The sequence below is a fragment of the Onychostoma macrolepis genome, chromosome 15 (assembly GCF_012432095.1).
Source record: "Onychostoma macrolepis isolate SWU-2019 chromosome 15, ASM1243209v1, whole genome shotgun sequence".
NCBI classification, from domain to species: domain Eukaryota; kingdom Metazoa; phylum Chordata; class Actinopteri; order Cypriniformes; family Cyprinidae; genus Onychostoma; species Onychostoma macrolepis.
In genome coordinates this window covers 18,700,743-18,716,865 of record NC_081169.1, presented here as the reverse complement: position 1 = coordinate 18,716,865, position 16,123 = coordinate 18,700,743, and the positions used below count along the sequence as shown (strand labels likewise).

At 37.7% G+C, this 16,123-nt stretch overlaps 1 protein-coding gene across 3 annotated transcripts in view; it reads right to left on the bottom strand.

Moving 5' to 3' along the window:
* The window catches only part of myo1cb (myosin Ic, paralog b), a 44,511-nt gene extending 29,349 nt beyond the window's left edge, over positions 1-15,162 (bottom strand). Inside the window, exons 1-2 of one of the 3 annotated variants that reach the window (XM_058799859.1) lie at positions 15,025-15,162; positions 14,751-14,916 (exon numbers count right to left, since the gene is read on the bottom strand). In XM_058799859.1, coding sequence (XP_058655842.1) covers positions 14,751-14,843 — 93 coding nt within the window. In that variant the 5' untranslated portion in view covers positions 14,844-14,916; positions 15,025-15,162. Of the gene's footprint in view, positions 1-11,171; positions 11,568-14,750; positions 14,917-15,024 lie in introns of those variants that run through there. The other 2 variants (XM_058799863.1, XM_058799862.1) reach the window with 2 other exon arrangements.
* Positions 15,163-16,123: the final 961 nt, after the last annotated feature.

Sequence of the window (16,123 nt, the reverse complement as noted above, 5' to 3'; positions counted from 1 at the left end):
CTGACACTGGGAAAAGGCCCAAAGCATCATGGGAAGTGGAAGATGAGAATGAGGGCCAGTTCGTGAACAATTTCACATTTATAAGACCTGAAGAGGGAAGCAGACACATACAGAGAAAATAAACCAAGAAAGGGACTTATGGGACGCCTGTGAGACCTGATATTTGAAAGGCAGTACATAAGGGGAGGGAGGTGTATGATGGAGGCGAAAAAAAAAAAAAAACAGAGGGAAAGCTGAGAGTGTGTGATGTCAGAACAGAAGAATGTAATGTGGGTGTTAAACAGTCAGGCACAGGACTGGGGACAGCAAGAGAGCAAGAGGTAGAGATGGGGGAAACCCATCACTGTCACACCACAATGTAGTAATCAGTTTTGTGATATAACTAAACAAGGTCACTGTGGCAACGTGCAAGTCAGGAAGTTGTATGTTGACCGAGAAAGTGAAGCTCACTGCTTTATCTCTTTCGTTTCCTCTCATCCCTTCTTCATCTGGGCTTTTTTGAGTCACACAGTACCTCACATGGTGGTGTGAGTGTCTGCTCGCGCCACTGAACAGTGCTTACACATTTCCAGACAACCTGGAGGCTCTGAAATGATGTGTTTTCTGGAAAAGAAAAAAGGTTCCCATCCAAAACACAAAACCGGGCTCAAGTCCATGGCACATGAATCATTCAAATGCTTAGGAAAACCCATGCAATCAGTGTTCTTTTCATAAAAGGATGCACATTTTTCCACTCTATATTTCAAAATATACCATACAAATAAACCATGTAAAAATATTAGAAATATTTAACATCATATATTTGAAAACTGGCATTTCCTTAGGCTTTAATGAAGAAATAATCCATCAATGCTTTCCAACAGAGGTGAAAAGATGTATGAGGCAAGAAATCTCTAGTGAAACGACAATCATTTTTTCTCTCTCTTTCTAGCTCTAGTGGGTGGAGCAACATGTTAGGAGGTGGGACCCGGAACCACCAGAGACATGCCCACTTCTTCCACAGCCAACAGGTTAAGAGGGAGGAGGAGAGGAAAGGACAAGCATTACTTCATCCAAGCCTTGATTTTTCTCACCAGAGTTGTTGCAATGAGGACAAGACTGTACTCGTCAGAGGAACTCCAAACATCCTACTCATGCAAAAGTCCTGTACCCAACCCCCCCAAGCAGCCCTGCGTTTTCCAGGACTGGCCTGGAGGAACAGCACAGCACAGCGCCGCTGCTTAGGGCCAGCTGGATCTCCCATTGCTTTCAGACAGCAGCTGGGCTGGCAACGCTATGGCCTGAAGTCTCCTCCTCCGAGATCTTAGAATACCCACAATGCCTTATAAGGACAGGTTATGCTTCTAAGCGTGGGACAAGGGGTTCCCACAAGGTTTCCTGTCTCTATCCAATGCTGAGCGGATGAAGGATGGAACAGTGATGACACTGCCACTTTCTCTTTCACTGAACTGTCCAACAAAAAATTAAAATTATATAGTATTTAGTCTAAAATTCAAAATGAACAGCAAATTTAGAATTAGATTATAAAGTAAATTTTAGTCTTAGAAACTAATATAAATGAGCATTATATATCCAATATAATTGAAAAAAATCTTTAATATCAGCTTTTAATCAAATTGGTACCAATATATTATGCATGTCTAGTCTAGAGTACTGCATGATACATGATCTGCAAATTTTTTCCTCTATATCTATTTTTTCCTCTGATAAGTCAAGGCAGTTGAGCAGTCAATTAGAGATGCTGATATTTAATTTTCAACACCACATCCACTGGAAATGGCTTGCATAACAATCCTTGAGGATGCTGCCAAAATACAGATGACAGGCCTTCCTGTTTTCATTGTTTTCCACTTCTTCAGAGGTCCGTGATCGGCAACAATCAGACTTTTTCTAGCAAAACACAGAGCAGTTGCTGATTTCCAAGTCCGACGTCCTACATTTGGCCGTCTCACCTCGAACTGTCCCACTCAAAGAAACGTGTTTTAAACAATCAGTCTTTATGAACGCAGTAGTCCTCTCAAACTGCTGGAGCCAAAGTCCATCAAGCAGCATTTAAACTTTTCTGGTTAAAAAAAAAGATGTAGCATAAATTTGTTTAAAATTTTAATTCAGCTTACTTAAATTCCAATACAAATGGAACACCATACATGCAATACATCGCTTCAAATTCAGAAATTTGAATTTAAAAGGCATTCTCTGCTCATTTCTGAATGGTGCACAACCCTGGAGGTCACTAGGCATTCAAGAAAGTTTGACTTAATGCAACAAAATAAAAAAAAATTCATTAATGTACTGTAATGGGTTCATTTGAGCATTTTGTAACATGACTATATTGAAATCTTATCTAACCTTTAAGTAGAAACCTGAGCATGAAGCAAACAGTTATACAGGAATACAATTGTGAAAATATTTGCTCCATAGGGAAAACACTGAAAGGACAAGACAGCCTATTACAACATCTTATTACAACATCTCAGCTATGACTGAGCATGACAACATCACTTCATTATCCTGCATGGCTCAAATGCAAGTCATGGGGTGAGGTTAACACACAACGCATCTGTGCACACAAACACACCGTTCAGGCGCAGACCATTTGGCACGACGGCAGCAGCAGACCAGACATGACAGTTTCATGCACAGAGTCACCACACCCATTCATTCCACACATTACAGCCATAATTATGAAATACCAGCGGTTCCCTTAGGGAAGAGCAAAAGGACAAATAACCTTAGGCCAGTGTTAATGCTGACCCACTGGGAGTGTATACAGACATACCCATAACAGGGATGGGCATTTTAGTCATTATGTCTGAGTACTCAGGGGCAGGAGCTTTTGCGTCGAACTGAACCCTTTTTAGCATCTTGTACAGTACCGTTCAAGAAGATGTGATTGGCTGTTTTTGAAATAAGTCAAAAACCAAAAAACATGTAAAAATATTATGAAATACTATTAAATCGATCGTTTTCTATTTGAGCATATTTTAAAGTGTAATTTATTCCTGTCAGGGCAAATCTGAATTTGTAGAAGCCATTACTCTAATCTTAAGTGCCACATGATCCTTCAGAAATCATTCTAAAATGCTGATTTGCTGCTCAAGAAACATTTCTTGTTATTATTAATGATGGAAACAGTTGTGGTGCTTAATATTTTTGAGATAATGGTAATAACCTATAGGATTCAAATTCCTGCAGTTTTGCAAATTCCTTTACTGCAACTTTTGATCAATTTAATGCATTCTTGCTAATTAATTCCCATCAAAAAAAAACAAAAACAAAATTTTTTACTGATCCCAAACCTTTGGACGACAGTGTATATCCATTTAAAGGATTAGTTCACTTACGGAATAAAAATTGTGTGATAATTTACTCACCCCCATGTCATCTAAGATGTTCATGTCTTTCTTCAGCTGCAAAGAAATTAAGGTTTCTGAGGAAAACATTCCAGGACTTTTTCCATATAGTGGACTTCAATGGGGACTAAAGGATTGAAGGTCCAAATTGCAGTTTCATTGCAGCTTCAAAGGGCTCTACACAATCCCAGCCAAGGAATAAGGGTCTCATCTAGCAAAACCATTGGTCATTTCACAAAAAAAAAAAAAAAAAATTATAAAATTTATATACTTTTTAACCACAAATGCTTGTCTTGCACTAGCTCTGCAAAGTACATGCATTACTTCACGCATTATGTAATCACGTTGGAAAGGACACGCATGGTTAGTTCTTCGTTTGTGTACTTTGGTTCAAAAAGGTAGGGTAGGGTGAAAAACGCCATCTCATTTTCTCCTCCAACATCGTGGTTTCACCTTTTTTTGTAAAGGGCGTTTGACATTCTTTGCACGTTTGCTTTGTAAATAGGGCTGGGCGATATATCGCATGTGATATGCATGCGCATCTCATCAGTAAAGCCGGTTCCTTGATTAGCGGTAAATCTCCATCACCTATTTTTAAATGGGGCCGCATTTAATACACAGAGCCGTAGTTCACTTACAAGCTACGCAATATCGTGTTCATTATCGCAGATGAATCACCTTCGATAATGAACGCGATATTGTGTAGCTTGTAAGTAAGCATGAGATATATCGCCCAGCCCTATTTGTAAACACTGGATCAGTACTTCCACCTATGTCACGAGTGACCTCTCCAACGTAATTACATAAAGCGTTAAGTCGAGCTAGCGCAAGATGAGCATTTGTGGTTAAAAAGTATATAAATTTGTATTTTTTTAGAAAATGGCCAATCGTTTAGCTAGATTCCTCCCTTATTCCTCGGCTGGGATTGTGTAGAGCCCTTTGAAACTGCACTGAAACTGCAATTTGGACCTTCAACCCATTGGCTGCCATTGAAGTCCACTACATGGAGAAAACTCCTGTAATGTTTTCCTCAAAAAACCTTAAATTTACTTTTGACTGAAGAAAGAAAGACATGAACATCTTGGATGACTTAGGTCTGAGTAATGGTTAAATACATCTACAACAATTTCTGAACATATTTAAGGACAATTGCTGAACAATTTGATGTGCTCAATATCTATGACAACAAATCAAATTCTAATGAAATCATGCATCCATTCTTTTCCAATTAAGGAATATATGCATATAGAAGACCCTTCATTGTCTGGTAGAGCTTACAACCACATGTCTTACATAGTAAATCACTTGTTTTTTTTTAAATGAGCCACTCCACGTCTGGAAACAACTGCCAAGTCTGTGAAATGAGGTGCTTTAATGAGGTGTAGTAGGCATGCTGATGCTGAACTCTCTGAAACATGCCAGGACTGAGTTTCACACACTCTACTGCAATATCACTAACATCAACATGTGATAAAATTCCTAAACATGCCTCCCTTTAATAGGGTACAAGAGCCTATGAACTGACTCTTCTAACTCCTTATACTCTCAGAAATAAAGGTACAAAAGCTGTCACTGGGACGGTACCTTTTCAAAAGGTACACTTTTGTATAGAGGTCGACCGATTCATCGGTTTTGCCAATTAATCGGCACGATAGTTGATTGCAAAAATCCATGCCGATAGTTTTCCGGTTTGCAACCTTTGCTGGAGTGGCTGAGAAGGGTCCGCTGGCATTATACAGACCGCGTGTTCTCTTTCCGCTTGCTCTGTTTTTTTAAACACTGAACTTCAAACTCATTTATGTTCATTCTTGAAGCAAATTTATGTCCATTTGGGGATTAAATAAATTGTTTTAGACCGCCACTTGAATTGAACGCAAAGCGTCTGGTGTGTGTGTGTGATACCTCGGAGTTCTCCTAGACGCAGCGCTGTGCTTTTGCGTGTGACTAACATTTTTTTTTTTTTGATTAGATAATTATCAAGTGTTAAAAAATAGAAGCAAATAAAGTGTGTGAGTACACATACAATATCCATATGTATGTAATTTTAATGCTATGGCCTTGTGTAGATATTTAAAAATGGCCATCTTTAAGCATGACTGTTGAAATTAAATGGTAATACTTAACAATAAGAGTCCATTCGTAGCATTAATGAAAACTGTATAAGTATTGTTCCTTGTTAGAGTGTGTTCATTTCAACATTCAGTATTAGCAATTAATAGGCAACATCTTTTAAATTTTAAAGTTTCTTCTTTTAACATTAGCAAACTATTAAATAATTTTAATGATCAATATAGTAAATAATATTAGTATTTTTATTCATTTACAACGTATGGTTCAGTACTGTTACTGCTTTTGTTTTTTGTTTTTTAAAAACTGCTTTCTATCAGTATCCATTTTGAAAACTATTGGTTGATTAATCGGCAACCTAGCTATCGGTAAAATCTACTATCGGTCGACCTCTACTTTTGTACCTATTAGGTTCAAATATGTACACTAAGTACTAATATGTACCTTTAAGGTACCAAAATGGACCCTTTAGGTGCAAACATGTAACTTTTGAAAAGGTACCGCCCCAGTGACAGCTTTTGTACCTTTATTTCTGAGAGTGTAAGTAAAACTAGTATGAGTGTACACTGACTGTAAATACCAACTCTTTGGTACTCTTTTGCAATGTTCTGTAATAAATTTAGTAACATCACATCACACCTTAACCAACTTAAAAACAACACCTTCTTGAATGTAGTCTAAACTGTTTCATTTGACAGAGTACATAGTGTAAGTGCAGTATATAGTGACAAATGTACATATGTGAAAAGACCTTACAAATATTGTTTTCAATCAGTCATTGATTTTCCAACCACCACCCCTATGGAGACAATATATTCATAAAAATTACCAACAGCTCTGGAGCGCTCAGGCACAATATGCATATTTCTGTGGTCGGCGCAAGGCCACACCTGGCCTGGATTGCATGACTTATCTTCATGCAGGAGAGAGCCTGGTTAAAGGTTAACCCATGCCTTACAAATCTCAATGTGATCGTGAGAAGAGAAGGGAGCTCATAAAGTTTCACTTCAAAAGGTCTCTGATAAAGACCATTACTGAATTCTAAAACTTGATTTATCCTGAGCGGTTAACAGGATGAGGACATAAGCATGTGAAGGATGGTACCATGAACCAGATAACACACAGAATGGCTTTCGTTCTCATGCGTCAAGGGCATCATGGTTCTATCTGCAGTGTGCAAGGGTCACAAAGGTCATCGTGTTTGGGAAGGAACTAGAGCAGGGCGCCTGACTTGTTCATGCCTGTGAAGCATGTGTGCTGGAACACAATGAATGCAAACAGGCATGAACAACCTGATGGGGGTACGGTGAAAAGATGCAATTCACCGCTGAAATTTCATCTCAAAGTGCACCTCTGTCAGAAGGAATGTAATGAGAGTTGGTGTTATAATAATCCCTCGACTCCAAACACAGTGTTCGCCCTTGTCAGTCATGACAAACTGTAAGCCTGAGTGAAAGGATCCCAGATGGATTACAGAACATCTCACACCATCAGGTTAATCAGTAGTCTTTGTATGTGTGTCACTAAGCAAAGCGAGGATTTTAAGCTCCCAAACCACACAGTCAGCACAAAACGAGTAATATGAGTGGGTACACACATCTGCAATCTCAAATGACAGTCATTCCACTCAATTTATGAAAATAAGAGAAAATTACTCTCTGCTAAGCAAATATGCCTCATTTTTCTTGATGGTTCAGGTGATTTAAGCCTGAAAAGCACCATGGTATACTTCTGAGTTTTGACTGTACGTGAATATGATAATCATTTATCATCATGATACACAGTGGCCACTTTTGGACACTTTTAATGTATAATTCATTTATCAAAATATAAAAACAAGCACCATTAATTAAAAAAATAAATGCACATGCAGTCAATACATTTCACAGAATAAAGTTTAGGTTTTACAACATCAAGGAACAGATATATTGTTCAAAATAAAGACAAAACAGCCTTGGACATTTTCTGGTTGTCAAACTTTGTGAAGAACAGTTAAAAATATATTTTAAAAGTGTATCAGAAAAGTGAAGCTCAAAAAAGCTTCAGCATAATTTGATGCCACTTGGTTTAACAATTTGTATCTTGATTTTTAAATAAGTTTCTTATGCTCACCAAGGCTGCAGCTATTATTTGATCAAATACAGTAAAACAGTAATATTGTGAAATGTTATTATATTATTATTGTACTAAAGTATTTGAAAATGCAATTTATTTCTGTGATGGCAAAGATGATTTTTCAGCTGTTAATACTCCAGTGTCACATGATCCTCATTCTAACACGCTGATGTGCTGCTCAAGAAACATTTCTTATGATTATCAAGCATGGCTGTGCCATTTAATATTTTTATGAAAACCATGACACATCTTTCATGATGCTTTAATAAATATAAAAAAAATCTAAATAACGGCATTTATTTGAAATAGTTATAAAGACGTTTATAATTATAACAAAATATTTCTGTCACTTTTTATTATTAACTATTAATTTCTCAAAAAAAAATTTAAAAAAATTCTCTCACTGACCCTAAACTTTTCAGTCTAAGTGTCCAAATACTTTTGGGGCCACTGTACATCCGAGTCATAGTAGAGTCACAGTACTTTTTAACGAACATTAAATAAGAATCTTGAAATACCATTCAAATGAGCTATCCAGACCAGTAAAGTTTTAGAGCTGTAGAAAAAGGCTTTGGTCTGGCCTTTGCAGTTTTTCCCTGATATGGAGCAAAGCGGAGTCCAAGGGCAGGGCCCTCAATGGGAAATTTCAAGTGGAAAAGCCACAGCTAAATTAAGAAAAACTGCAGATCCTACAATGTGCTCATGACTCATCACAGGGCATCAAGACGTTTACAGTCTCTCTTACCCTCTGCTCCCTCCACCTCCACCTAGTTCTCACACTAAAACCTACATTAAAACCTGCTAAGCTGTAAACAAATAAGCTATCAAGGCTACTGCTGCTCACACTCGGTTCCTCTATGCAAACATTTCAAACCACAACTACACGAATGCTTTTATCTACTGAAGAAAGACTCTGCAATGTTGAGAAAAAGACTAAATGTTTAAAGCAACCATGAAAGGCGTTCGAAACCCAGCAATGTGACGTATCTCCAAAACAGGATATTCAACGAGAACAAGAAGCAGTGTGGGACCTTAAGAGCTTGAATACTTTGATGAAAGATTACAAAGTCAAACTAATCGTTCAGCAACATGCATTACAAAGTAAACAGGGAAAAGCGTCTGCTACAACAAATTTACACTCAAAAAGGCGCAGAACGTAACTTCGGCTTAATGCAGGGTAGAGACACGTTTATGTGGTTGGTTAACCCTGAGAACTTCCTGTTCTGAGTGTTTTAGACACAGGTGTATCCCCCTCTGAGATCTCTCTGGGACACGTTGACAGCTGGCTGGTTGACAGAGCAGCAATGAGGGAAGGGTTGGGTTTGCACAGCCACATGTGTCACCAGCCCTGCCGCCCTAAACCAAATATTCCTCCGCAATCTCATCATCTTCATAAACACGATGAATGGAGAATAATTGGAAGATAAAGAAACAGACTAAACAAGAAGTCTCAACAGTTGATCCAGCAAATGTTTTTTGTCTAACACAAAGTCAGCTTCACATTGGAAAAGTGAACAAACACGGCACACTTATATTGCTCACTGCTGACAGATGTAGAAAGTTAATTGTCTTGGGACAGCTGGAAAATAGCTCAAGTACAAAGTCTCCCGGCCTCTGACCAAAAACCAGAATCCCGCTGCTCTGAAAATATGCTCTATCCCAAAGTACCTCCCTTTGTCACAGTCGACACTGTATCAATTACAACCCTGAGTTAAAGAAATAGTCCACTCAAAAATTAATTTACTTAATGTACTCCGATGTAACAGATTTGGAGAAATTGGAGAAAATTTAGCATTACATCACATGGTCCTCTGCAGTGAATGGGTGCCGTCAGAATGAGAGTCCAAACAGCTGATAAAAACATCACAATCTACAAGCAATCCACACGACTCCAGTCCATCAATTAATGTCTTGTGAAATGAAAAGCTGTGTGCTTGTAAAAAAAAAAAAAAAAAAAAATCTATCATTAAGGCATTTTAACTTCAGAGTCGCTTCTGGCCAAAATACAAGCCCATAAAAGAGTTCATCGCCTGTTGTCCTCTCACATCAAAATCCACCAACATATTTGTTTAGAACTGTTTTCACTTGTAAACACTGCTTGATCTCTGCATATCACTTGTGGATTATTGTGATGTTTTATCAACTCTCATTTTGACGGCACCCATTCACTGCAGAGGACCAAGTGATGTAATGCTAAAATGTAACTGTTCTGATTAAGAGACAAACTAATCAACATCTTGGATGGCGGAAGAGGATGGATCATTTTGGGGTGAACTATTCATTTAACCAGTTTTGTAGGGATGTCTCAACAAGATTACCATTGTGTAACACTACCATTATAAATGCTGTTGTTTTCCAAGAACTGTATAACAACACTGTTGTTGGAAAACACACAGCACAAACACCATAAGCATGACTATTATTGCGTTATCATCCGTTCACAGAAGCCTAAGCAACCGTCAGCTTCTAATTGTCGTCAATTATACTAGTTACACCATCCATGCAGTGTTGCATAATAAAATAGATCTCCCACTGTAATCAATCCATTTCATTTGACAGGCGCATCTTCGTTAGGTTTTGCAACACATGGAAAAAGGAATGATACACGAGGGCGGGATGTGAGCGAGGACACTTGAGGACATGACCTGACAACGACCTTAAGATGTCAAATCAGCACTGTGCTGCTCAGCTGGCAGCACAGGTGAAAGAAACATCCTCTTATATGCGCAGTGTAGTAAAAATAACACATTCAACAAGTTTACAAGCTTGGCCTCTCAGGGTGAAGCTGATAGTATATTCCCAGTGGAATTTCTAATGTAATTGGACTGAGGGAGGTTAGTTTGGAATGACAAATAATCAACAGCTGGTCTCCTTTAACTCCCTTTGTCATTCCATCCTAAGGAGTCCTGGAAAAAAATGTGGTCTGAAACCGCCCGAATCACTCCCTAACAAATGGAGCTCAATGCATGTCCATAGTGTTGCACTTTTAAGCTTTGGAGATGGGGGTTTGTTTGTATAACCCTCATGCATTTGAATCAAGATCTGAACAGGTCAGGGTAGTATTTTCATAAATAACATGGAGTAAAATAACAGGTGAGATCCATGTGGTCATATAAACACGTGACAGTTGCTGTGCATCAAACCCTAGTGAGCTACCACGCGCCTATGATGCCCAAAATGCTGTCTATGTAGGGAACTCACTAACCTATGATCAGCAAGAAGTGTTGGAAAGTCTGACTCTTTTCCGCGAATCAGTCATTTCCAACAGTTTGTTACAAAAAAACGCTTCAAAATGATTGTTTACTGAAATTTCATTTTATTAATATTTCTGTTTTATTTTGGCTAACTATATAGCCATCCTTTATTCCTCGGCTTAAATGCTCTGACCAAGAACGAAAGAGAACGGCTCTGATTCTCGAAGGAATCGTTCAGTCCGGTTTTGTGGTTCAACAAATTTATTGAAAAGATCCGACTCGTTTATCAACCGGACATCTCAATTATGCAAGAAGAAACCAATCTTAAGAAACATTATCTTGACTCACATACGCACGTGCGAATTCAAAACTCAACTCATGAAGCGTAAACTGACTTTGTGCTTTGATTCTATCCGAAATGAATGGCGTTTCAAGAACTTACCTTGATTAAAGCACGCCGACTTCAAATCCTGCACCGGTCGCTCACTGTAATACTGCATAAGAGAAACCCAGCAGTGATGGGAAACTTGTTCTCTTGTAAACTTGAGCTGTAATCTGGACCTTTCCCTCCTGTGTGAATCCCACCGACGAGAATATTTACCTCAGGGACACTGAAAAATCGCTTTTACAGTTGTCTAGGTCTCTTAAGTAGATGTAGTAAAAATGACTGCTGGAGATTTATGTTTAAAAAACAGATAGTAATGCTCTATTTTAATGTGAGTACTATGCCATGGAACATGTACTCAGTAATGGTTTGAAGCGGGTGTTAGCAGCCGGCACCCGCCCTCTCTCTCTCTCTTTCTTTCTGTCTCTCTCTCTCTCCGTCTCAGTCTCTCTCACTCAAGAACGCTGTACCAGGAAGTTCCCGAGCAATCCCACGACTAATAAAATCACATGTAACGTTATATCCTGAACTTTCACTTCATCTCAATAAACATCAGACCGTTTAATGAACATGTAGAGTGCGTTTTGATTAAAATTAGCCTATTTCATTCATTAGATGATTTGTTTTATTTAAAAGCAGAAACAACAGCACTGCTTACTTTCCTCACATAAGTAAGTATACGTCATATATAACGAATATACTCGTTTCTATATGTAATTTTATATTGAAATAACTATTGTGACAAATATATCAATCTTGCGGTATGATTGCTTACATGTGGCATTTTAGATAAAGTAGGCGTTGCTCGAAAGCACGCTAGCGTTATATCGCCCTCTATTGACAATTCAGAGGAGAAGCACCGTCAAATACTGTATTACAAGAGGTCTTCAATCTTTCTCAATGCCCCCTCGTATCTAAATGATACTAAAATGACACTACAATGAATCTATACACCAGGACCCCATTTCATTTCAATTTTAGCTACATTTTTATTCATTTTTTTAATTATTTAAAAAAAAAAAAATTATGTCCATATTATATATGTGACCCTGGACCACAAGACATAAGTGTCAATTTTTCGAAATTGAGTTTTCTACATCATCGAAAGATGAATAAATAAGCTTCCCATTGATGCATGGTTTGTTAGGATCGGACAATATTTGGCAGAGATACAACTATTTGAAAATCTGGAATCCGAGGGTGCAAAAAAATCAAAATACTGAGAAAATCACCTTTAAAGTTGTCCAAATTAAGTTCTTAGCTATGCATATTACTGATCAAAAATTAAGTTTTTATATATTTACGGTAGGAAATTCACTAAATATCTTCATGTAACATGATCTTTACTTAATGTCCTAATGATTTTTGGCATAAAAGAAAAATTGATCATTTTGACCCATACAATGTATTTTTGGCTATTGCTACAATTTTATACCCCAGCGACTTAAGACTGGTTTTGTGGTCCAGGGTCACATATGATATGTTTATGATATATGTTTTCTCCAATTTTAATTCAGATTTAGTTTTAGTTATTTTAGGCTACATCAAGCTAAACTAAATGAAAATGAGAGATGTAGGCTTGGCAACTATAGCTGAAAGAAAATAAGTAAATTTTACTTCAAGTAATGATTTTTAATAGTTTTAGTTTTAATTCACTATAATAATCTGGAGAGATTAAGAAGCAGGCGTTACATACAGTATGGCCTATAAATCTGGCCTATAATAACATGCCATATGAATGCATTTACATTAATATATTAATGCATTTTTCAAGATTGCTAAACCATTTAAATAATCATTATGAATTAATCATTTTAATTTTACTTAATGCATTTTAATGATTGAGGGCAATAAAACATTTAACTGAAATTTAGCTACCCTTATTTATTGATTTATTTTTTACAAAAAAATAATTTGAGCTTCAGCAATAATTAGCAAGCTCCCTGCATTACTGACTCTGACCCCTTAGGAGCTGAAGACCCCCTGTTGAACGCTTATGGTGTTCAAATTAATCAGTAAACTTTAAATGTGCTAAAAATATATTTTTGATCTAAAACAAAGATTTACCACTGACATTATTATGGTCAAATCAACTATTCTTTCAGATTTTATTTGACTTGACCAAAGAGTATTATGTTAATTAAATAGCAAATGAGACTCATTCACCGAATCACAGCCATTCATTCTGAGCATCTCTTTATCAGTTCACACACACTGGATAATGCATGCCGTGTCTAAACATTTGACTGTATCAATAAACACTGCTGAAAAAAAAAAACCTCCCGGTCAAGGTGACCTCACCCCTGATTATCCATGTGAAATGCAGTGTCATGCAGTAGCCAGAGGGTGGAGTGATCGATTCCGCCCTTGTGCTCTTCAACATTCAGACCACCAAACCCCAAACCCACATTAAGCGCATTAAGCACCGGCTGGACGGAGAGGAAAGGTTGTATCCTGTTGACAAGGCAATGTGGGACAGACAGGCTGTGCTAAAGGGTGTGTCTGTGTCTCCTGTCACCGGTCGAGTGGAAATGGGCATTAAAGTTATTGTTCCTGCCTTTATCAGTTATTTAATAATAGTACAGCGTTTTTTCTTCTTCTTATTAATGCACCTCCCTCTCTTTTTCCATCTCAAACTCAAACACACCCAGAAAGGGTGACATGACCTTGCCAGAAAATCAGGAAAAGTATGCTTTTCCGGAATTTTCTGTGTCATTTCCTCATCCAAGTAGCATTCCATTCTAACCGCTAATAAATGGACACTAAACTCAAGTGGTTCACAAACCAGTTTTGGTTAACAAAATATGCGCAAAACAGATTCTTATCAGTTAGATTTCAGTATTACACTACACTAAATGAACCATGAAGAAAATTCTTCAAACAGAACAAAACAAGTCACAGAGAACAGACAAAGAAAAAGACTGCATATTTGAGTTAAAGGGGTTTTGAGCTAATTTCCTTTTTCCAACCAAATTAGAAACATTTATTGCCATCCATAAGAAACATTCAAACATCTGTCAGAGTTAATGGTAATTTTCCTTGCACACAGACAGAGTTTAGTGTACACCCACATTCCTTGGACTGTTATTATAAAAAATGGATTAATCCAGACCCATTCCTCAAAATCAAATAAAAGCCTCTCACAGATACAATATACTGATTATACATTCCATATCAAAAGCCATCTATGTACTCCAACTGCTTTCTATAATTTCTCATACAGTTCTGAGATGGATCAGTGTATCGAGTATTGTAGAAAACAAAACTGTAGTCTGGTATTCATTCAAAAGGTTAATCATATTTCAACCATAATCAACACCACAGCTATTCATTATACTATCACTTGTGGTTGCTTTATTATAAACAGGCATGTGCTGACAATCAAGATCTTGCTTAGAGCATGGAAAATTCTAATGAGTCTCGGTTTCAGGGCATGCAAATCTATGGCACGCTTTGTTGAACCTAAAATATCCTGACAGCTATCACAAAAAGTTATTTGTTAAGAAATTGCTGGGTGCAGTTGTCTTTATTTAGTTATGCAAATTAGTTTTGAATCCTTTTCTGATACAGCAAAGAAGACTATTTGTACATTCACATGCATTCGTTTAGCAGAAGCTTAAATCTAAAGTGACTTACCTTATTGCAGCCTTGGCAGCAAAACTCTCCATTTTTCCCTGGAGTCAGTATGATTTCTCCTGTGGGTATCAGCTGGATCTTCAGCTCCATCATGTCGTGTCTCTTTGACTGTACGAGTGTCCTTCCTCACTCTGTGTGAGGGGCGCTTCAACCCTCACTGGTGCTTCTGCTTTGTTGGATACAGGAGAAAGAGAGTTCGATATTCATAAACAACAAGATACAAACAAAGAAAGATAAAGTAAATTAGGCTGTTCAGTGCTGTAGTAGAATTAACCTGTCGCTAAAAAAGAAAGTCAATGGAAGTTATGTGTGAAGTGTGTCCAGGGCTCGTCTCACAGCCAGAAGTGCACTATAATTTAAGATTCCTGACGCTGAGCTGCTCTGAGCACTGAGAGTCTGCCGTCAGGGCTTCCTCTAGGCTTTAGCATCCTGTCCTCGACATTCCCAGGGTAAACACCGGAGGAGCCCACTCCGTTTCCCTTGCACACGCTTGATTCAGATACACGTTACTGCCACCAGCTTCTAAAAAAAGAGTAACTTTCCTTTGTAATTTGATGATGACAAGTTAAAGGAAATATAATTTTGAGGGGAAAGGAGGGGGTATTTATCTCTCTATCTATCTATCTGTCTACAATATTTTGCTTTTCCACATTCATTAATAAGTTCCTCTTACGAATAAATCTGTTTACAAAATAACACATTGTCTCTCTTGAGTGCTTTTAAGTATAGAATTCCCAGAAAATGTGATTGTCAGTGTTTAATGTGTCTGTAAAAATATAGCTTGGGAAATGACAGAGACACACATCCCCTGACCTGTGACATTACTTGAGAGACTTTCATGATTTCTGGGCATCAACAGGAAAGAGTGGCCTTGGCATCCCTGGGCACTGTATGGTCTAAATTTGGGTAAAGACACAGATCTCTGTCAGCATAGCATTTAGTGAGTTACATAAAACTGACTTATGAAGGTTTTACATGATGACAGTTTAATGACTTTAGTTGTCTTGCCTGCATATAGCGTGCTGTGAATGATCACTAAAAACAACAGATGGTCAGCATAAGAGCAAAGAGAAGTGACAAACTGAATGAAAGATCTCCACCAAACACAGATGAACTGCAGCTGGTTTAGACTATACTCAGAATACTGGAGTAATGATATCCTGTTTGTAAAGGAGGGAATCATGGGATCATTTGAGGTGTGGTAGGTGAGAATGGGTGAAGGGCAGGGCAAAGATAATGGACAACTATGGCTGTTTTAACCTGGTAAACAGTACTGCAAGAGTTATGTAAGAGGCCATTTAGAATAGCTCTCTTGAATGTTACTGGCAACAACTAGGCTATTTTAAAGGAAAAGGAAGCATCACATATTTCAG